This window comes from Neltuma alba, unplaced genomic scaffold, assembly GCF_004799145.2.
Source record: "Neltuma alba isolate B1F8T4 unplaced genomic scaffold, ASM479914v2 tig00012206_pilon, whole genome shotgun sequence".
Taxonomy (NCBI): domain Eukaryota; kingdom Viridiplantae; phylum Streptophyta; class Magnoliopsida; order Fabales; family Fabaceae; genus Neltuma; species Neltuma alba.
Genome location: NW_021636742.1, coordinates 53,235 through 74,908, shown reverse-complemented (window position 1 = coordinate 74,908; position 21,674 = coordinate 53,235). Strand labels below are relative to the sequence as shown.

The following is a 21,674-nucleotide window of genomic DNA, read 5'->3' as shown; positions in this document are numbered from 1 at the left end:
ATCTGGAAGACAGAGACTGACAGTTGTAGCTTAAAATATTCACATGTTGAGATCTGGTAAATAGCAAGCTACTTTGAAAGAGCCTTGTCTATACCTTAAGGCCAAAAGCATCAGATCTAGAAATGAAGATTTAAAACTAATAAAGTATTCACATGATGAGATCTGGAAGATGAAGAGTTTACTTGAGAGAGGCCTTGTCAATAGTTCCTTTATAGATCAACGCTAAAAACAGCAGGGCTGCATGCCAATGAATGAAGAATCCTCCTTAAACTGATCCTTGAACAAAGGAATCAGAACATGATTCAATGCCCAGCCTCGATCAACAGAAAATTTGATAACGAAGAAACCTTGTGTTTTAGACTTTTGGCTGAGGAAGTCAGCCAGCTGAACTAAAAGAGATCTAGAAATAAGCTCTCTTCCCCATAGACCGTTCTTCATCAAGTTATTTGGAAATGATGATTCAAAATTTTCTGAGGTCAATGCAAGGCATCTAAACACAATTTCATCTGAACCAAATCTATTGGGTTACATCTCATCTCAGGAAACTCAAAAGAACATAATGTCACTCTACATCCACAAAATTATTTTATTTTATTTTTATTTTTAAAGATATTGACAAGGGCATTTGGTCTAGTGGTAGGATTCTCGCTTCGGGTGCGAGAGGTCCCGAGTTCGATTCTCGGAATGCCCCCTTGTGAAATCCAAGGTTTTTTTTGTTGTTGCTTCTACTAATATAATTCACATTCTTTTTTCTTTAACCACATAGAATTCACATTCAAGGCATAGAAAATGAATAGTGATAACGAAGAAGCATGTCTTCCAGCACAAGAGAGTCAGAAACAAAGCAGAACACAAGTATCTCTTTCCCAGAATATAAAATGGATAAGCATGTCTTTTGGTGCAGAAAGTCAGAAGCTTCTGAGTCAAGATGATTTCATTAACAGAGCAGCATTTAAAGGATGTCAGGTAGGAAGTTTTGCTCAATGCAAGGCATCCTAAAAAGTTCTCAAATGTCATGAAAAAATACAGTCAGGTTTAAAGAAAAGAAGGAGATAGTGAATAAGAATTTTAGTAACACATGAAGAAATCAACCAGGGCATTTGGTCTAGTGGTATGATTCTCGCTTTGGGTGCGAGAGGTCCCGAGTTCGATTCTCGGAATGCCCCTTTTGTAAGTTTCAATTTTTAATTTAAACTCCTTGTGCCCAAACCAGATTCTTTACGAGGAAAAAGTCAACACCAATCTTAAAAAAAGTCTTAACAGACAAGTTGCAGCAGCAAATCTCTAACCTTATTCCAACTAATACAGTATTCACATGCCATAAGATCTGGAAAATGGCGAGACAGGCTAGTTTGAAAAAGAGCCCCCTCCCCACAACAAAAACAGAAAAACTATCAGATGCAGCATCTGAATGCCAATTCCGACTGCAGAATTATCCCCATATTGAACTTTGGAGAAGTGACCAATCTATTAGATATAACTGCATTTAATAATTTCAGAGCCCAGCCTTGAAGACAAAGATAACAAGATCTGGATTGTATAATCAGATCCAAACTGTCCAGAAGAAATGTACATAACTTTGCACATCTTTAGATGAGGGCCGAGGATCAGCACTCATGGAAGTTGGATCGTTTGTGCATCTTATTTTGTCTAGGAAACTCAGAACCTGCTGAGCTAAGTTAGTTTGAAGTACCTAGCAGCACATTAGTAAGCATCTTAAACATTTTAGCATCGGCATATAATTCAGGAGACAAGCAACTTTAGTCAATGAGAGGCATTAAACAAATTCCCAAATTTTATTTAATAGTTGAAAAATTCTGTCAGCTACAACAAGGGCATTTGGTCTAGTGGTATGATTCTCGCTTAGGGTGCGAGAGGTCCCGAGTTCAATTCTCGGAATGCCCCCTTTCTATGAAATGTATGAGTATTTTTTATAATTTTTTTTTAAACTAATAGAGTATTCACATGCAAGATGTGGAAAATGCGGAATGACAGATAAGCGTCTTTTGGTAAGGAAAGTCAGAACCTCTGAATGTGAATTGCTTTACAGAACAGTGCAGCAAATAATAAACACCATTTGTCTAGAAATCATATTAGCTTCTGAAATAGTCATTGCACAAATGAAGCTTGAATGAAATTGAAGAAGAGCTGAAAAATTGTCTATACATGTAAGCAGATTTAGAAATGAAAGGCATCTAATGGATTCCCATGTACAAGGGAAAATACAGAAATGCTTCTTGTAGTGCTTTAAGATGTCAACCAGGGCATTTGGTCTAGTGGTATGATTCTCGCTTAGGGTGCGAGAGGTCCCGAGGTCAATTCTCGGAATGCCCCCTTCAAGGAAATTTTTGTTTTGTTTTGTTTTGTTCTGATCTGTTTTTCTTTTATGACTAATGAAGTATTCAGAGCCAAGATTTGAAAAACGAATACTGATAAAAGAGAAGCATGTGTTTTCATTAAGAAAGTGATGTCTGCTGATATAAGCCATTTATCCCAAGCAATCAAATTAGCAAGAGAACAGAGTTGTTGCCTATTGCACCAATGAAGCCTGGTAACAGTTGAAGTATAAAATTGTCCGTTCTAGCATGCACTTTTAGCCAATGTAAGAAATCTAAAATAAGTCCTAATTATCATGGAACATGACAAGATCTTTTGGTAATCCTTCAAGATATCAACCAGGGCATTTGGTCTAGTGGTATGATTCTCGCTTTGGGTGCGAGAGGTCCCGAGTTCGATTCTCGGAATGCCCCTTTTGTAACTCTCAAGTTTTATTCTTGATCAATTGCTGCAAAGCAAGAATCTTTACAAGGAATAAAGTCAACACCAACCTCAATACAAATATAAAAAACAGACAAGTTGTGGTCTCAGATCTCTCTTAATTTATTACAACTAGTGAAGTATTCACATGCTGTAAGATCTTGAACAATAATGCGAAAGGCTAGCTTGAAAGGGACTAGTCAATTCTTTCAGCCGAATTAAACAAAGCATCAGGGGCAGCATCTGCACACTGACACGGATTGCATAACCATCCCCTTATTGAACTCTGGACAACCGAAAAATCTATTGCATCCAAATGACCTAAGCATCTCAGTGCCAAGCCAAAGAAGCATTGGAAAATAAGATCTTGCGCCATGAATGCTTGTTTTTCTAAGAAAGTCAGATCCTGCTGAGCTAAATTAGCTTATAAATTTGAACCACCTAGCAGCTAATAAGCAAGCATCACAGACATAAGCTTCACCAGATAATTGGGGAGATAAACAACTTTAGACAGTGTGAGGTCTGCAAAAAACTCCTAAATTTCAATAAACACTAAAGAGACTGAGACAGCCTTGAAGATATGAACATGGAACTTGGTCTAGTTATATAACTCTTGTAAACATACAAGTTACAGTGTTCAATTCTCATTCCTACTTTATGAAATCAAGATTTTTATGATTTCACATGCCAGATCAGGAATGTGAAGAGTGATGGCAGAAGAGCCTTCTTTTTTGGCAAAGAAAGTCAGACTCAGAACCTTCTAAGTTAAATTGGTTTTAAATGCATGGCAGCAAATAAGCATCCCTCTCAGAAAAAAACAAATTAGCTTCAGGAAGGACTTGTTGCAGGGAAAGTTCTCGGGCACAATTGAAGAGAGGAACAAAAAATATCTTCTCAGGTAAGCAGTTATGGTCAACAAAAGGATTCCAGAAAAAATCCCCAAGTGTGATGGAAATATATATTAGATCTTTTAGGGATCCTTGAAGATATCAACAAGGGCATTTGGTCTAGTGGTATGATTCTCGCTTTGGGTGCGAGAGGTCCCGAGTTCGATTCTCGGAATGCCCCTTCTTTAACTCTTAAGTTTTAGTTATAATCCCCTTGCAGCAAAACCAGAATCTTTACAAGGAAAAGGTCAATACCAATCTTAATGCGACCTTAACAGACAATTGCAGTGTTAATCTTTTACTTTATTACAATTGATATAGTATTCACATAACATAAGATCTGAAAAATGGCGAGACAGGCTAGCTTGGAAGAGCCTTATCAGTTCATTCAGCTGAATTAATAAAAGCATCAGGGGGAGCATGTGTAAAACAAGCCAGACCGCAGAATCATCCCTATATTGAGCCTTGGGGAAGTGACAAATGTATTAGATATAATTGATTTAAGCATTTCAGTGCCTATCCTTGAAGATGCCAAAAAAAGCAAGATCTGGATTGTATAACCAGATCCAGACTGCTCAGAAGAAATGTTCACACCTTGCACAGCTTTAAATATGGACAGAGGATCTGCACTCTTAGAACCTGGATCCTTTCCACATGCGTACTTAGTCTAAGAAACTTAGCCTGATGAACTAAGTTACAAGAACCTAGCAGCAGATCAGTAAGCATCTCAAACGTTATAGCATCACAGATAATGCAGTGCATCTTAGCCAATTTCCTTAAAACACATATTCGCTCTGGGAAGTTGTGGGAATAATGAGATATTCTTGGGTACAATTGAATGGGAAAATTGGCTATCCAGGAAAGCAATTTTAGTCAATTTAATGAATCTTAGCCAATTTCCAAGTTTCATAGAACAATACCAAAGATATGTTAATGATCCTTGTAAATATCAGCTAGGGCATTTGGTCTAGTGGTATGATTCTCGCTTTGGGTGCGAGAGGTCCCGAGTTCGATTCTCGGAATGCCCCTTTTGTAATTCTCAATTTTCATTTTTAATCACTTGCTACAACGCAAGACTCTTCACAAGGAAAAAGTCAACACTAAACTTAATTCAAACCTCGAATAGACAAGTTGCAGTTTCAGATCTCTCTTAATTTATTACATCTACTGATGTATTCGCATACTGTGAAATCTTCAAAAATAATGAGAAAGTCTTGCTTGAAGGGGCCTTGTCAATTCTTTCAGCTGAATTGAAAAAAGGATCAGGAGCAGCATCTGCAAGCCAATGCGGATTGCAGAACCCTCCCCCTATTGAACTGAGGACAACTGCAAAGCCTACTGTATACAAATGACTTCAGTGTCTCAGTGCCAAGACGAAAGGGTGTGAGAGGTTACAAGTTCAGTTCTCAGAATGCCCCCTTCTAAGCAATCTCTGAGCTTTTTATGATTAACAAAGTATTCACGTGCCAGATCAGAAAAGTGATAGTCATGAAACAAAAGCTTGGGGTTTTTTTCCCTCCTTTTTTTGCAGCATTAGAAGGTTAGCCTTCAATTGGAAATCTTAAACTTCGTCTTGAAACTGATAGCAGTCAACTTTTATCCTTGTTGCCAATAGTGGCCTAGTAACTGGGAGGTTACAGGTTTAATTCCGCTCATAACCTTAGGTTGTTGGTGCTCTGCTTGCCTCTAGTTTAAAAGGAAAAAAGAAGCTTCTATCCTTGTTCCAGCTGATTCACACACTTATTATTTCTCCTTTTGCTTTGGGGTTAGTGAGCAATCAACTTGTACACAGTTTGTGATCTCCTAGTCACCTTGAAATTTGGTTTTACAAAAGACCACGTCAGCTTCTATAAAGACACTGTTTAACTATTACCTAGAATTAAATGAGAATCACCTATGGAAGGGTAATGCTTGGCTGGTATCCCTACAACAGATGACTTCTACCTATATAATAGTCAATTAATACCTTGTTAGAGACATTAAATACAATAGTCGATTTATACTTCTTAAGTAAACCAAGTTGGGATTGTTTCTAATGGCTACATTAAGAAATCCATTTATATGAGCCTTAGTCAAGTCTCAGAAGTTCAGAAAAACAATTTCTAAGTGCTCTAAATGTGATTAGCATGCATTTATTTTTTACTGCTCATCCCTCTACATATTATTCGCTTCATTTGAATATTTACTGTTTGTGAGAGTTTCTTCTGATCCTCTCCATCTTTGTGGAATTTTAGAATTTGGAGAATTCCTATTGAACTTAAAACCGATCTTCCAAAACATAGACAAACCAAATTGTTATTTACTCGAATCCATTACATTATAGCATTAGCAATGTACATACAATATTCTTTATTAGGTAAAACGAAATTCAGATGTAATTTACATGCATTATTAGCAATTTACATACATTATTATAATTAATATATAGGTTATAGATGAGTAGATATGAACATCAGCCAAGCCAAACAATGCTCAATTTAATGAAAGCCCAGTCAAAAAAATGAAAGGGAATTGTCACGCCAGCTGCACTTACTTCAGCCAATAGATTCACACTCAGAACTCAAGCCTCAGTTTTTAGATTTTGAATATTTCACGAGCCAATCAACAACTGTGTCAACGTTGGTGGAGTTTTTGCAGGAAACCATGAAGCAACAAACTTCTCTGTTGGTAAGAGATTTTAGATCCCTACACATTTTCAGCAACATAAATATTTTAAAACACTATAAGAAGCAGACAAAACTCTTGAATATTTTTTTTTTTGGCAGAATGTGATGCATCACTTAAATGCTTTCCTCAATGTACCAAAAAACTTAAATATAGAGAATACTTTAAGAACCGAACTATTTAATATCAAATGATTTTTCTCGTGATGTCTACCTAGGTCCAATGCAACGATTCAGAAAGCCTTTTGACATATGTAAAAACAGTTTGCAATTCATCATAAAATATCTAAACATGAGAGTACAAGACTTACATCTGTTCTGTCAAATCTTGCTGAGACAAAGCTTCTGGTTTGTCTATCTTATTACCCACTATCAGCACTGGAATACCATTTAAAGAAGGCTTGCTCAACAAGTCATGAAGTTCACTTTTAGAGACGGGCAAATTTTCTTGATCAGCTGCATCAACAACATAGCTACAACATAAAAAGTTGATAAACTATTAATATAATTTTTCTACATGAGAAATCAAAATGACATTCCAAAAATAACGAATAAGAAAAAATAAGTATAATCTTCTCGACTAGTAGTTTCCTGGATTGATTTGATGCAGTAACAAGAAAAGTTGATATCCCCCCCCCCCCCCAAAAAAAAGGATCAAGGGATCACTTCAGGAAGTAATTTGCAACAACCTTAATTGAAATTCTATTTTATATTTTGATGTGAAAAGTAAAGCAGGTCTTGATACATGAAACAAAACCACCGTTTTGTATTTTGCAGAAAATCAATTGTGACAGATTGACTGTAGCCACCAAGAAGTGCCACTTTTACTCATGTCTTATTTATAGTCTATACCGCTTGGCAAGATAATTTTAAACTCTGAATGCATATGAAAAGCAACACACGCCTTTAAGAGTGAAAGAAGCAAATAAAGAATGTCATACTGTAATGAGATCAAAAGTAAACGAATTGAATAAACAATCACTACGCCTCACCCTTTCTTGCTTGTCAAGTCATGGACCTCTTATGTAGCAGTAAAAGAGAGGAGATGATCAGAAGAAGGGTGAAGGAGGGTATTGCTCCAATAGATTTTTGTCAATGACTTTCTTAATTGATCAAAGTAATAAGGACATTATGAGGAATAATCATCATGTTGAAATTCCACCAAGAATCACATAACTTTAAATCATAATGATCAGGTCTTATTGTAATAAACTAATCTTTAATAACCAAGGCATTGCCTGAAACAGTAAAATGGTGTAGTTAGACTCGAAACAACCAACTTCCATCAGCTTTCCCACATCCCAGCTGTAAACATACAGGTAGATGATTCAAGAACATCATGTACTAAGAAGTTTACCATGTCTAATAATCAGTTTTAGGTTTTAAGACTATATTCTTTATCTAGGATCTTGCAGAATGTAAAAAGTCTCTTGGTCAAAGAACAAGGTATGCAATAGGGTTCTCCATAAGATAGAAACTTAGAATGTCGAAATGAATATGCACAGAAATATTTCAGAGATATAAAATATACATCTACTGATAAAGAAACAATCTCTAAAGCAATCTCCTAAACAGATAATATTCAAGCGTTAAGTTGATCTTCCGTCAAATCTGAAATTGTTCATTCTCTCTGGGTCAAAATGGTAGAATATGCAATAGAAAACAATGAACCTAATAAGTTCAGAGAAAGGGCCTTCATATCTTATGACGAACAATGCATTTAAAGCAGTTCATTAAACAAGAAAAGACAAAAAGTTTGGCAATTGATGCAATAGTTATCTGTCCCAAGGTGGTTTATAGGACGTACACAATAACTGATACAGCACGGCAGTATCTCTCCCACATACTGCGAAACCTTGGTTGGCCTCCAAGATCCCATAACTTTATCGTCACGTTGCCTTTAGTTACCTTTTTCATGTTAAATCCTACCTATAAATAGACAAAAATTATGAAGTAAATCACAGAGAAGCATATAAGCATTAGATTATAGTCAAAGGAAAGTGACATACCGTGGGGATCATATCCTCACTATATCCACCAGTCTATACCAGAACAAAACACAAATCAAGCATCAGCATCTTACAAAACAGATAATATGGTACAGAAAATTAGTGGTCCAGTAAGTATGATTGCATTCACATACCGCAATGGCATTAACAAGTGATGTTTTTCCAGCATTCTGAAGACCAATCAAAGATAGCTCCATTTCTTGCTTGAAAAAGAGACTACCACATAGAAAAGAAAAGTATTAACATTTCTAAGATCCACTTTAAAAGGCCACTTTACTGGCTAGCATGAACTATAACAGAAACAAGTGCAGCAAAAGTTTCATTTTAGATAAAACAGCTAACAAAGATACACAAAGTATGTCTCAGCAATCATTTTGCAAGCAGAATTGTGTGTACCGGGAAAAAATTAACAACTGGAGTAAAAACAACTAACCCTCGCACAATATACTGAAGGATACATTGCAGCTCAACTTTCCAATTCACCAAGTTATTGAAGGATACAGCAAATATGCAAAACCAAGACAACAACAACATGCACTCTCCAAATCAGCTTTGCATCTGTTCGAACTGTAAACCCAAGGGATTCTAATCTTAAAGAAGCAAGAGAAACAAACTTGGACACATTTAACTATTTTAACCAACCCTCACAAGCATAACAAGATCAGAGCCTTGACCTCGTTTCTTAGTCCCCTGCCAGTCTAGCGCACCTCCATTTCCTAATCTGAAACTACTGTTGCTGTGGTGATATTGATGTCATGTTAGGTTTTGCAATGGAAATGGTTGTGTTTATGGTCGACTATGGTTTTTATTTTTATTTTTTTTGCGTACAGGATTTACAGCATTTTTCTGTGATAAGCAGCAATCATAATTTTTAATTGCATTAACTAGCATTCTTTCCACAAAAAATAGTATAGATATCATGAGACCCCGATTCCAAATGTTATATCATTAAGATCATAAGGACATCATACAACAGAATAGGTTTGATGCCCTTTTTTTCCTTCTTAATTAGCTAAAAATCCTCAGAGAGAAATTTTACTATATACTGCAATTTTATCCAAAGTTCACTAACCAAGGCCAATAACTAAACTCAACATCTTCTAGTTCAGAGCAGTACCATCTGGGAAGGAAAAAAAAAGGGGGATCTCTTACGCAGAATTGGAAAGAATACTTGCTAGATGGAGAAATGTCAGAGACGTGTGGAAAATATGATAGAAATTATATGGGATAAAAAAGAAGCATCGAAGGATAGGGAGAAATACATTAAGAGACCTATGAGAATGCGAAAGAGGAGAAGAATAATAAAACCCCAGGGGGGGGTGTCAAAGTGGATTACGATGGGTTGCTTGAGTGTTCTGTCTTTCTTCTATTTGTATTTCCGGTGTTATAGCTATCCTACTTGGACTCACACTCCGGTAGGAATTTATCCTTGATTAATCTTACTTTGGAAGTTAGAATCCATCGCAAATATAATCAAATTCTTTTCAAATAATAGCTAAAAAGACAATTCAGAAGAAACTAGCAGCAATAACCACAACATATTCCCCTTGTTTTGGATTGCAAGTATCAAAAGTTACTTATTCTCGTACTCCAGGGCTCCATGGATTTCATCGGTATCCTATCATTCAAAACAAAAAGGGAGAAAAAGCACCAAGCAGAGGATGATTCGAGAAAAGCCCAAAGAGATGAAGGATAATATCAGTGTCGCGAAGTCAAAATTCCGAGCTCTTGAAGAAAGAAAAAGGTTAAACTCAGCATTCAAACTTAGTATTGTTTTGCTACACTTTATCAACTTCCAAGCAAGGAGCAAAAGGAGCAACCTTTACCTCCGTAACCAATTGAGGAAAGCTTCCCACAAACCCATCTCAAGTGCCAAAAAGAGACGAACTTTGACAGAAGCAGAACAGAGCACCTTCAGTAGGACTTGTGGTCTCCCACCAACCTCCAAACCCAGCACAATCCAGAGGAGGAATCAAGAAGCACTTCACTGTTTCTATTTTCTATTCTTTATCAGAATCGAAAGTGATATATTTTTTAGAAAAAACAGAATGAAAAATGACTAAGTAGGAATAAGATATACATAATGAGGACAAATGGAAGAATGTCGTTTGGCACAAGCGAGTCTTGAGCGCGATTGCATCCGTCTAACCAATCGGATGTATTTCTTCCCGAAATTTGTGAGATTATGATCGGCGTGGGGCTCACGCGCTGAGCTGGGATGAGTGGTCAATTATTTATTTATTTATTTTGAATAGAAACTGAAGCTGGTGCAAAGAACCAAACAGTCCAAACTCTAGCTAACTCCCACCATCATCCCCTTTATATCGGAAGGAGGATGGCTCAGGATACAAAAGTTATCCTCTAAAGAGTGAGAATGTTTTGCTAAGTGATCAGCGACAAACAAAGACTCCCTCGGTACATGGGATGGGAAAATCGACTAGTCCTTCTGGCTCAAAAGCCTGGCTTCATCAATGATGTCTTTGAAAGGATGACCCACCTCACTGCCTCTACAGAAAAGGGAGAGGGTTTCAACACAGTCTGTGTATAGAATGACTTGTTTGTACCCTTTTGACTAGCACAAATTGAGTCCATGAATAAATCCAATCAGTTCTACAATTGCCGGAGGCATCGATGTTAATCTGCAGCTAAAACCCATGATCCATTGACCTTCTTTATCCTTCAGCACTCCCCCACAACCAGTCCTACCATTTGGAAGAACAGAGCCTTCCACCTCTAAAGTAATATAATCCCCTTGGGCAACCATACTCCTTCCCATAGAACGTTGGGAGCTAGAGTAGAAATTGCACAAAGAGACTAACTCTTTATCCCAACAAGCTCTGGCAAAACTGTCAATGGCATTACCATTCCTCAAGCCTTCCCAAGATCCGAATAGAGTATTACAACGTGATACCTATATATCCCAGTAAATGTAAACAAATAAATTAGCCCACTAAATCTTTTTAGTAAAAGTTTGTTCAGCTTCCTTGCTCAAGTTCCAATTGACCCATTCGAGTCCCTGTTTATCACAAAAGCTTGGCCATAGATAAGCTAAAACCATTGATTCCCATTGTTGGCACGTATTGGTGTAGTCTCGAATCAGGTGCATTGAATCTTCTATTGCCCCACATCCAAACGGACATGCTGCATCTTCGATGAGTCCTCATCTCGCTTTAAGCTCTGCTGTATGTATTTGCCTGTGAATGAAAAGCCACATGAAGGATTTGATCTTCTCTGGAACTCTCCATCGCCATACTCTCTTCCAAATGCTCTCCTTTTGCTGCTGGGTATCTACAAGTAAAAATTGATATGCAGACCTAACAGAGAAACGACCATCAGAGGATGGTCTCTAATACATCTTATCCTCTCCTCTCTCCTCACGGGGTGGATGTGCAACAATAATTCGCTTAATAACATGGTGATGAAACCATTGATTCATCTTCTGTCTATCCCATTCCCCCTAGGGGGTCACATAGTCGCTAACTTTCTCCTCCTTATCAATCTAGCCCTCCAATTCTGGTATTAAGTCAATGAGTGGTTCATGCAACTCTGACCAATTCTCATACCAAAAGGAGGTAGTCTCCCCATTTTCAATCTTCTTTGCCACCCCATTTTTAAAATGACTCCAAACCTCGTAGATTCCCTTCCAGGTTAGTGAGCAATTTTGGGGTTTCCTAATCACCGGCATCTCTCTGGTACCGCACCTGTATTTACTTCTCAAGATTTTCACCCAAAGAGCCTTTTTTTCAGTTACAAGATTCCAACAAAGCTTTATAAAAAAGGCCTCATTCTGCTTCTGAAAATTCTTGATACCCAAGCCTCCATAGTTCTTTTCACAAGTAACCTGATCCCATGCCATTAAGGGTCTGTTTGGGTAACACCCCAAACCATGGTTTGGGGATTTAGTCACCCAAACACCCCCTCCAAAAACCAAAACCATGGTTTTGGGTCAAAACCATGGTTTTGACTCCAAAACCATGGTTTTGGAAAAAGCAAAATTTTTTTGCTTTTGGAGAAAAAAGGGAGAGTGTGAGGGCCTATATGATATGTATCTTGTTATTTTTTTTATAAACATATTTTTTATAAATATATTTAATCTTATATTTTATAAATATATATACACATTAATTATTTATTAATTATATTATCTTATGTATTATTAATTATGTTGGTAAAAAACATATTATTAACAATTTTATTCCTTCAAATTAAAATATATTATAAAATCTATTTTTTCTGTAATTATCATATTAACTTATGTCTTTTTTTTAGTAATTTGTATATATAAAAAGTGCTTTTGATAACAACTATCCAAACACTCTCACTTCTCAGAATCACTTTTTTACAAAATCTATTCTTCACAGAATCTATTTTCCCCAGAATCTATTCTCCAGAATCACTTTTTCAAACCACGGTTTGGTTTCATCCAAACACACCCTAAATGAATCTTACGGCTACCTTCTCTCTCATCCTATAGGAAGCTTCTGCTCGTTTTCTCCAAGTCCTTATCAACTGTTTTGGCAGGAGGATTGTTTGCATATGATAAGAGGGGAGGGCAGATAGCACTGCCTTAATAAGTGTTGCCCTTCCTGCTAGGTTCAAGAGACTCCTTTTCGAACCCGCCATCCTTTTCCGGGCCTTTTCCAAAATAGGAGCAAAAAGAGTGTAGGACAGCCTTTGATGAATCAAGGGGATACCTAAGTATTTGCCCAAATCCCCTATGAGTCCGACACCCATCTTTTGGCTCAATTCTATAGCTATAGAGAAGTGCACATTCTTGGAAAAACATATTTTTGTCTTGGCTTTATTCATTGCTTGTCCGGAGGAGTTACAAAACTTGTTGATGCATTACATCATCACATCCACTTGAAAGGAGGTTGCTTCCCCAAATAACACCCAAGTCATCTGCAAAGAAAAGATGAGATATAGGTGGACCATGAGAGTTGAGTTTGATCAGGGACCACAAGCCTTCGCCGATTGCATCCTGAATAATGTGATTCGATCTCTCCATACATAAGGTGAAAATGTATGGAGATATTGGGTCTCCTTGCTGTATGCCTCGGGAGGAATGGGAATTTTCTGAAGCTTCTCCATTCCAGAGTACTTGGAATGAGGGGTTGGATATACAGCTCATGATAATGCTACACAGATTCTCCTCAATGCCTACGTGCTACGGCGTGTCGTAGATGAAAGGCCATTCGAGTCTATCATAAGCTTTTTTGAGATCAACCTTAACAGCTAACAAGCCATTTCTTCCCCCTTTAGTCCTCATAGAGTGTATCACCTCCTGTGCAATGATTATGTTATCACTGCTCTGTTTACCTGAGATAAAGCTACATTGATGCCTCCTTACCATTTTGTTCATAATGGTTTTCAGCCTTCTACTGATGATCTTAGTCACAATCTTACAGCTTACATTACACAAGGATATAGGTTTGAAGTCTTTAATTGTCTCCAGTTTCTCAGATTTAGGGATTAGGAACAAATTTATGTTGTTTAAAAACACAATCCTGTTAGGATCTGTAAAAACAGATTCCACCATTTGACAAATATCAGGTCCGATCAAGTTCTAGAATTCTTGATAAAAGAAAGCTTGAATGCCATCTGGTCCTGATGCTTTGAAGACCCCCATATCAAACACAGCACCCTTATTTTCCTCACTCATTATTGGCGCTGACAAGATCCTGGTGTCTTCAGTATCAAGTCTTGGGAAATTGTTGTCCATTCTCAGTCTTCTTTGGCTTTGAGGACAGCTACTAAACAGATCTTTATAGTAACCCAAAGCCAAGTCCTTGACCATATCCTAGTCAAACACCCATTTGCCCTGCCCATTTTTCAAACCTTCAATTCTGTTCTTCTTGCGTTTGATAACTGTTAACACATGGAAGAATTTACTATTCTTGTCACTCCATATAAGCCAATTGCATTGGGATTTTTGGCACCAAAGAAGCTCTTCGTGGGCAAGAACTTTATTATACTCTCTCCACAAATCTCTCTCTACTTGAACTAAGTACTAGTTATCTCTATAGCTTCGACTTTTCTCTACTCCTTTAATTCTTCTCAAGATTGTTTTCTTCTTGGCTGGAATGCTCCTTATTTTTTTTCTTGTTTCAAACATCCACTTCTTTGGTAAAGGTTGCTATTTTTTGTTCCCAATTGTCTTACTTCCAGCTTCTTTTAATAACGTCCATGAAGTCATCTTCTAGAAGCCAAGCAGCTTGGCATTTGAAGGATGGTTTTTTCCTTTGCACGAAACTACCAGAGTTGCTTTGAATAAAGAGTGGATGGTGGTCTGACCCAAACTTACTTAAATGGTACAGCTTAGTTGAAGGGAAAGCATCCAGCCAACTAGCGTTTGAGAAAGCCTAATCAATTCTTTCTTTCATTAAGTTTTTTTTCCACGTATATTTGTCTCTCACACAATCAATGGTAATTAAATGAGCTTCGTCAATGCACGTACAAAACTGTCTCATAAAAGGTATATTATGTCCAGCTCCACCATACTTGTCATCAATGGAGAGACAAGCGTTAAAATCGCCCCAAGACTAGCCACGGTGCAAATATGTTAGTGCCAATATGTATAATATCCCGCCAAAGAAAGTGTCTTAAAGAGTGACTAGGTTTCCCATACACACAGGTTAGCCAAAACAATTGATTACTTCTTTTCAGAGAAACTTGAGCATGAAGCAACTGAGTAGAAGAGGTACCATATTTAATAGAGCAATTTCTGTCGTTCCACAATAACCAAATACCTCCTGCATACCTAGTATACTTAAGTCTGATCCAATCAGTGAATCCCAGTTTGCTGCTGATTCTATCGGTTTTACTTCCACTAACTTGAGTTTCACAAAGTACCAGAATATCAACATCTTTACCTCTTAAGAGGTCTCTAACTCTACCAGGAAAAATTTTGGAGGCAGCTCCCCTGCAATTCCAAGCAATAATATTGATAGAAAAAGAAAGAGGAAAAGGAAGGGAAAACTTACTTTAGGAGTTCCTCCTTATCAGTTATTTCGAAGACAGTATCTTAATATCAGGGAGGCAGGAACCACGGTGCCGAGGCACACGTGGCGTCAGTGTCTCCTTTCCGTTATTTGAACAAAAACAAAGGGCTTTTAAGTAAAATTATCTTCCGTACAATGAAAACAAAAATAAAAATAAATAGTGAATCTGCTGTGAGCGATTTCCTCAGTCCAGCGAGGCAACGATGGGCGATTCGGGGAATAAAGGAAGGAGGATCAAAGGCGAAGATTTTGATGACATTTCATGATAGAGAAATGTGAGCTTGGATTTCACGCTCGATGATACAGAATCCTTCTTGCTGATATCTGCATCGCTTGTCGTATATTTCAGGTGTGCCCTTTTTCTCAATCCCAACCTGAAACTGTTGAAGTTTTGGTTTACTTTCGAATACCCATTTATCATAATCGGAAGGATGTTGTAAATTTTTTCGCAAATAAAGTGGCGATTGACATATTCTCTCTTGATTGGTAATGCAGAGAATAATTTTTTAAATCATTCATTAGTTTTTTATATCTGCTACCTCCTTGGATTTTTTGCTTCTGAATATTTTGTCATAGTTGGTGGATGTCAACCTCAATTGATTGTCTAAGAAATCGTATAAATAAATTCTAATTGACGTACGTATTACCTGACTTTCTGGCTTAGTTACATGAAAATGTTGTTGGTATGGTTTGTGTTTTTCACTCTGTTGCATCCCTTCTCAGATATGGGTGTTGTGAGGGGGGTGATATTTGATGAGTCAGCACTCTTAACTGAAGCTGCTGATGATGAAGATGCATCTCTTCTTCTACCCGGAGCGGAGTCTATTCTTCGCATGATCTTCCTATCCAAAATCCGCATTGGGATTTCTTATACAGTGGGTCTTCCAGAACCCGAGGTCGGTCATCTCAAAAGAATGGGAAGTTTGTACTCAATTGATTTCTTTAGCTTGAATGACCCCACATGTGAGGTTATGCCTACATGGGGTGATATCGATGGCAGTATTGTCTATCTAGTTTCTAATAAGAAGAAGGTCTTGCCCAAATTGAGCAATTATAGTTGGGTGGTTGTTTCTCTTAATCTTGGAGGTGGGACTTCATGTGACTTCCCAAACACACTTCTGATCGAGAAGTTAGAAGAGTTGCCATTGACTATATGTCACTTAAATAAAAGGTTGATTGGACATAATGTTGTCACCGTGGGCTATAAAATGAAGCCTTCTCGAGTGGAGGATTTTGCAAAGAGGGGTGCGTTGCCTTTGTGTGCTACTCAAAATGGGTTGATGTTTATGCCTCTCGTATCTGATCTACCTTTATCATCCCAGTTAAAGGAAGTTGACATAGTTCTCCATAAGGCCACTGACGAAATATTGTCTATTAAAGATGAAAACATCAATTTTACCCAAAGCATGCGAGAATTACAAAAATATTTTGAGCATAACCAGGATTGCTGTGTGCTTGACCCACTGATTAACATATACCCATTATTGGATCGGTTAGAAATGCAGAAAATTTTACTTGGCTTGGTAGAACTCAAGACGGAAAGCAGCTATATGATCAGAGGGGCTTATTTTCTTAAGGTTGATAATTTTGACAGCCTTAATTTTGTAACTGGGTTGGGAAAAGCTAACTTGTCTCTACCATGCATTGTGAAACCAAAAGTTGCTTGTGGTGTTGGTGATGCACATAAGATGGCAATTATTTTCAGGGCTGATGATTTAAAGAATTTAAGTGTTCCCCTGCCGGCAATTATCCAGGAATATGTAGATCATTCATCGACTTTGTACAAATTCTACGTGTTGGGTGAGAAAATTTTCTGTGCTGTCAAGAAGTCAATACCAAATGCCAATATCCTCATGAAATCATTTGATGGCTGTGACCCTAAACCTCTTGAGTTTGACAGCTTAAAGTCACTCCCTACTGCTGATAATATCCATAATTCTGCAGTTAGTGACCACCCCACAGGAACTAATGAATCCATTGACCTGAAACTCGTCACAGATGCTGCAAATTGGCTCAGGAAAAGGCTTCAACTTACAATCTTTGGATTTGATGTTGTTATTCAGGAAGGAACTCATGACCATGTGATTGTGGATGTAAACTATCTCCCATCATTTAAGGAAGTGCCTGACGACATAGCAATACCAGCCTTTTGGGAGGCCATTAGAAGTAAGTTTGACAGTAGAATGCTAAAATAGGCATTGGTTTCAACTTTATGATGCCACGAGAAAAGAGAGAAGTTGTATGCTAGTGGTTGCATGAGGCTGTTAATCAAGCAACTCTTCTGCTACTTGGAAATGAGATGGAAAGTTTTTTGTATCTCTGTGCTTATAGCACTTGGAATACTCTGGTGCTTGAGGGTGCTTAGTCTACTGCTTTTTCTGCTATTAGGGGTATGATAACTTGATGAGTAGTTTAATAAATTATTAAGTTCCCCGGAGATCCATTTCCTATCAGTTTGGTCATTCGAAGCCAATGTCTCACAATTTAGTCGTGCATGTAATTGGATCCCCTATTAAATGGCTTTTCAATGGGATAAAGTTATTATCATTTAGACAATAGGTAGCAAAAGAGGCTATGGCCATGTTAGTACGATGTCTCAAGTTTAAGTCCATATGAGTGCATAAAATATTTTTGGAAGGGCTACTCCCAATTTGGGGCTTGACCCTACTTGAATTCAGGTTAGTTAGAATCCAATGTGCCTTTAAGTACCGGATGATTTGCAAGAGAAGTTGTGATCATTTAGTATACTAGCTTGCTTGCAGCACAGATGAGATATTATTTGGCTGTTGGTAGATTATATGGACTTTTCCAGCTGAATTTCAAAACACCACCATATTGGCTTAGTTTTCCACAAAAGACAATTGATGTAGCCTGGAAAATATGGTTATTTTTTCTTTGTTTGGGGAAACAAGACAATAAATTCATTAATATTTATTATTCTTGAGCAAGAACAAAGAACTTCTTAAACCTTAAATTCGAGGTTGCTTCCATCATTTCAAATTGCATTTGCATTCTTCACCCTTTTTTCCGTCATTAATTAAGAATGCCATGTGACCACCTATTTATCCAGTTATCGTGACAGGCGAAACGCCAAATCTGATAACTGATATATTTAAATGTCTAATTATTGATATTAAATTAATCATAATCATTATATTAAAAATTTAGGTGGGTGACTTTGATTTGAAAACCAAAATGATCGGGAAGAGACCAAAAACTAATAAAAAAGAGCGAAAACGAACATATGATAAGCACAATCGATTATTATATCCCCTTGCATGTGCGCGTATCATGCTGCATAAGTATTTATTGCTTATTTATTTATGTATTTTAATTTTACCTTTTTCTCGTGTTTTACTCCTGACGTAATGCAAGTTATTTTCCTCCAATCTAAATAAAATAATGTTCCACGAAATAGAATATTAGGACGAAATCAAAATACTGTCATTAAAAAAATTAAAAATAAACTTAACTAACATTAAAAGAAAAAGGTAAAAACTGATTTTGATCGTCTAAGCATAATGTTTTGAGTTCAAATCTGTATCAATGTGGAAAAAAAAGAGGTCTTTAAAACTTAGAAGTACTTCCAATTGGATTTGACAATATTCAAATCTAGCTCGGTTAGTCAGATGATAGGTAGCTGGAAAATTATATAAAAGTACAATGATTTAAATCTTGATTTGGAATTTATATTAATTAATGCAGACAAGGACAAGGTTCTTCAGAGAGGGGGAGTAATTAAAAGATGCACTCATAGTTTCGTGCTTGAGAAGAACATCCAGTTTGACAATCAGGATCAAACGCACACAATTGCACCATGGATCGCTCACCCACTTTCACTCTGCTTTGATGCTCTTTCCTTCAACGTCTCTGCTTCAGCTTCTTCTTCTTCTTCTTCATTTGGCATTCATGAGGAGGTGAGCTGAGATTCAGACTTGAAACTTGGACGAGCAAACGGAGGCAGGGAAATTATGGGTCTGTTGAGAGTCATAATTGATGGGGTCTGGTTCTCTGTTTCAACGCTGTGGCATCTGCAAGAGATGCGTTTTTCTGAGATTTTTGAGGATTTGAGAAGTGGGCTAATGTATGTCATCTCTACTGTTCTCTCCCGTTTCGCACAGTTCGAGTTCGAGTTTGACTTCTAGACTCTGCTTCCATCGTCTTCCTTTGTGATGCAGATCCATGTCATGTTCTTGGCTGTTCAATTCATGAACTCTGATCCACTTTTCTGCTTCTTTCTTTCTCTCTCTCTCTCTTTTGGAATGAAAATGAGTACGAATAATCTCACAAAAGAAAATGAAATTAAAGAGGCAACTGACTCTCTGCTCACATCCTTCAATCCGCTCCTTGCATTCCATCGCTTAAACTAATACTGCCATTTTGCCCACCATGAGCTAATCACAAATTGACAAGCCTGCTGCCTTTTTAAGGCCATAATGTCACATGATTTTCCTTTTTTTTTTTTTCCCATAATGACACATCTAGATTAATTTAGTTTCTCTGAATTTTTTTTTTGAATTTTACATAATAAATAAACTTCAATATCTATGCGAGTCCTTTTTAACTTTTTTCATAGCAATTTATTTTATACCGCATACCATTGACCAACCTGGGTTTGAGATATTGTGCTTTCTTTTTTTTTTAATCACTAAATCCACATTGTTGGGGGTAAATTCTGTATATAAGAGATGTTGGAATTGCGACGAGGATTTTATCAAAACTTGTCTTATATGAATTTGGAGAGCCTTCATTGTGAGATTGTATTCAAAAGAGAAATTTGGAAATGGACTGTTATGTGCGATGATAATAGGACTGGGATCTCAGCTAAAAGGAAAAAAAGGAGTGCTTCATTAAAATATGGGTTTCCTCGTAAAAGTACTAATGGTCACAAGTCATCACTTGATGAAGAGGACCAGGAGGAATCGTGCTCCATCATTTCTATTATTTTTTTTTTGAGTAAAAAAACATCCAGCACCCCAATCTTTTTTTTTTTTCAGGAACACCTCCCACCCTAATCTTTGTTTTAGCACAATTTTACCTACCATCTATTTTTTTTTAGTGCAATTTAACCCAATTCCAACGAACCTCCCAATGTCTGTTAAATTTTTTTTTTAATAAGTCCACATCAGCACTTTTAAGAGGATTAAAATTAACAAATAATACAAAGAAGGGAAAAAACAAATCGAGCTCATGCGCCCACTCTGTAAGCATAGAACCCCACCTGTTTGTGCGATTGGGAACATTAGTATCTGGTGAAGGAGAAGGCAACAAATTGTGCAAGAAAAGTTGTCTTGATTTGAAAAGACAACAACCTTACTTTGAATTTTTATTTTCGTTTTCCTTCATACTCCGTCTCTTTTGTTTTAGAGGAGTAATTTGACTTTGTAAGCATTGGAACCCTAAAAGAATTGCAAATTTCAGCAGCAAAGGTCGCGAGGAAGGCGGTGAATAAAAAATCTCTATTACTAAGGTAAAATCGACCTTAGCAAGTATTGGACCTGGTTAGCTAAACATCGAGAATGGGCTCCAATTCTTGAATATATATTAGAAACTGGTCTTCTCGAATACATATTCGAGAACTGGTCTTTGGCCTTCTCGAGTACATATTCGAGAATGACATTTGATCTTACAGAACCAAATTCATAGCCAAACAATAATCACATACTTGATTGTAATTGCGGCACTCATAAAACCTTCTACCTGGGTTCTTTTCACTCCAAGCCGTCCATCGAGGAGTCAATAAGCCACAGAAACAATACCATCTTCGACCTTCATACTCGGTCTCTACGCCGACTTGCCTCACTAAACCTCAAATAGACTATATAATAGCACACAAAGAGGATACTACTGCAATCGAGGATGCTACTGCAAAGGTCAAAATATTAAACTATTTATATCAGTATATTCAGTGAATTAAACCCGAAGAATCTCTCAGGCTTGATAGGTAACATCTTGCGTAATACCGGATGTTTTTCCTTCATTCTCGTCAACCACACTCTCAATTCCCATACTATAGTGGAAATAGAGAGACTCTTCATTAATTATAATCACAATACCTTCTCCTTCACCAAATGCTAGTATTCCCAATCGCACAAACAAACAGGGTTCCAGTGCTTATAGAGTAGGCACTCGAGCTCGGTTTGTTTTTTTTTCCCTTCTTTGTATTGTCTGTCAATTTTCATCCTCTTAGCCGTGTTGATGTAGACCTATTAAAAAAAAATTTTCTTAACAGACATTAGGGGGTCTGTTGGAATTGGGTTAAATTGCACTAAAAAAAAAGATGGCGGGTAAAATTACACTGAAAAAGAGATTGGGGTGGTGGGCGCTCCTGAAAAAAAAGATTGGGGTGCTGGCTGC

The 21,674-nt window shown here is 37.2% G+C and overlaps 2 protein-coding genes and 7 non-coding genes across 13 annotated transcripts; 8 read left to right on the top strand and 1 right to left on the bottom strand.

Annotated features, from left to right (window-relative positions):
• On the bottom strand, positions 1 to 10,306 carry LOC114724933 (ADP-ribosylation factor-like protein 8a). 5 transcript variants are annotated; one of them, XM_028911399.1, is made up of 8 exons: positions 10,143 to 10,306; positions 9,389 to 9,436; positions 8,451 to 8,532; positions 8,317 to 8,349; positions 8,115 to 8,236; positions 6,619 to 6,780; positions 6,178 to 6,329; positions 1 to 995 (listed from the first exon to the last, which is right to left on the bottom strand). In XM_028911399.1, exons 1-7 carry the CDS (start codon positions 10,178 to 10,180, stop codon positions 6,212 to 6,214), a joined length of 603 nt encoding a protein of 200 aa, XP_028767232.1. In that variant the 5' UTR covers positions 10,181 to 10,306; the 3' UTR covers positions 1 to 995; positions 6,178 to 6,211. The 5 variants fall into 5 exon arrangements, with proteins under 5 accessions (XP_028767232.1, XP_028767233.1, XP_028767234.1 ...); XM_028911400.1 differs by having other exon boundaries at positions 988 to 1,005; XM_028911401.1 differs by lacking the exon at positions 1 to 995 and adding an exon at positions 2,813 to 5,455.
• On the top strand, positions 620 to 691 carry TRNAP-CGG (transfer RNA proline (anticodon CGG)). Its single transcript has one exon. It is a non-coding gene; the product is annotated as a tRNA-Pro (tRNA).
• Positions 1,095 to 1,166, top strand: TRNAP-UGG (transfer RNA proline (anticodon UGG)). The gene has a single exon. It is a non-coding gene; the product is annotated as a tRNA-Pro (tRNA).
• TRNAP-AGG (transfer RNA proline (anticodon AGG)) lies at positions 1,834 to 1,905 on the top strand. The gene has a single exon. It is a non-coding gene; the product is annotated as a tRNA-Pro (tRNA).
• On the top strand, positions 2,263 to 2,334 carry TRNAP-AGG (transfer RNA proline (anticodon AGG)). The gene has a single exon. It is a non-coding gene; the product is annotated as a tRNA-Pro (tRNA).
• TRNAP-UGG (transfer RNA proline (anticodon UGG)) lies at positions 2,679 to 2,750 on the top strand. The gene has a single exon. It is a non-coding gene; the product is annotated as a tRNA-Pro (tRNA).
• On the top strand, positions 3,754 to 3,825 carry TRNAP-UGG (transfer RNA proline (anticodon UGG)). The gene has a single exon. It is a non-coding gene; the product is annotated as a tRNA-Pro (tRNA).
• TRNAP-UGG (transfer RNA proline (anticodon UGG)) lies at positions 4,601 to 4,672 on the top strand. The gene has a single exon. It is a non-coding gene; the product is annotated as a tRNA-Pro (tRNA).
• Positions 10,307 to 15,370: 5,064 nt separating the features above from the next.
• LOC114724931 (inositol 1,3,4-trisphosphate 5/6-kinase 4) lies at positions 15,371 to 17,954 on the top strand. The gene is made up of 2 exons (XM_028911397.1): positions 15,371 to 15,666; positions 16,041 to 17,954. Exon 2 carries the CDS (start codon positions 16,043 to 16,045, stop codon positions 17,510 to 17,512), a length of 1,470 nt encoding a protein of 489 aa, XP_028767230.1. The 5' UTR covers positions 15,371 to 15,666; positions 16,041 to 16,042; the 3' UTR covers positions 17,513 to 17,954.
• Positions 17,955 to 21,674: the final 3,720 nt, after the last annotated feature.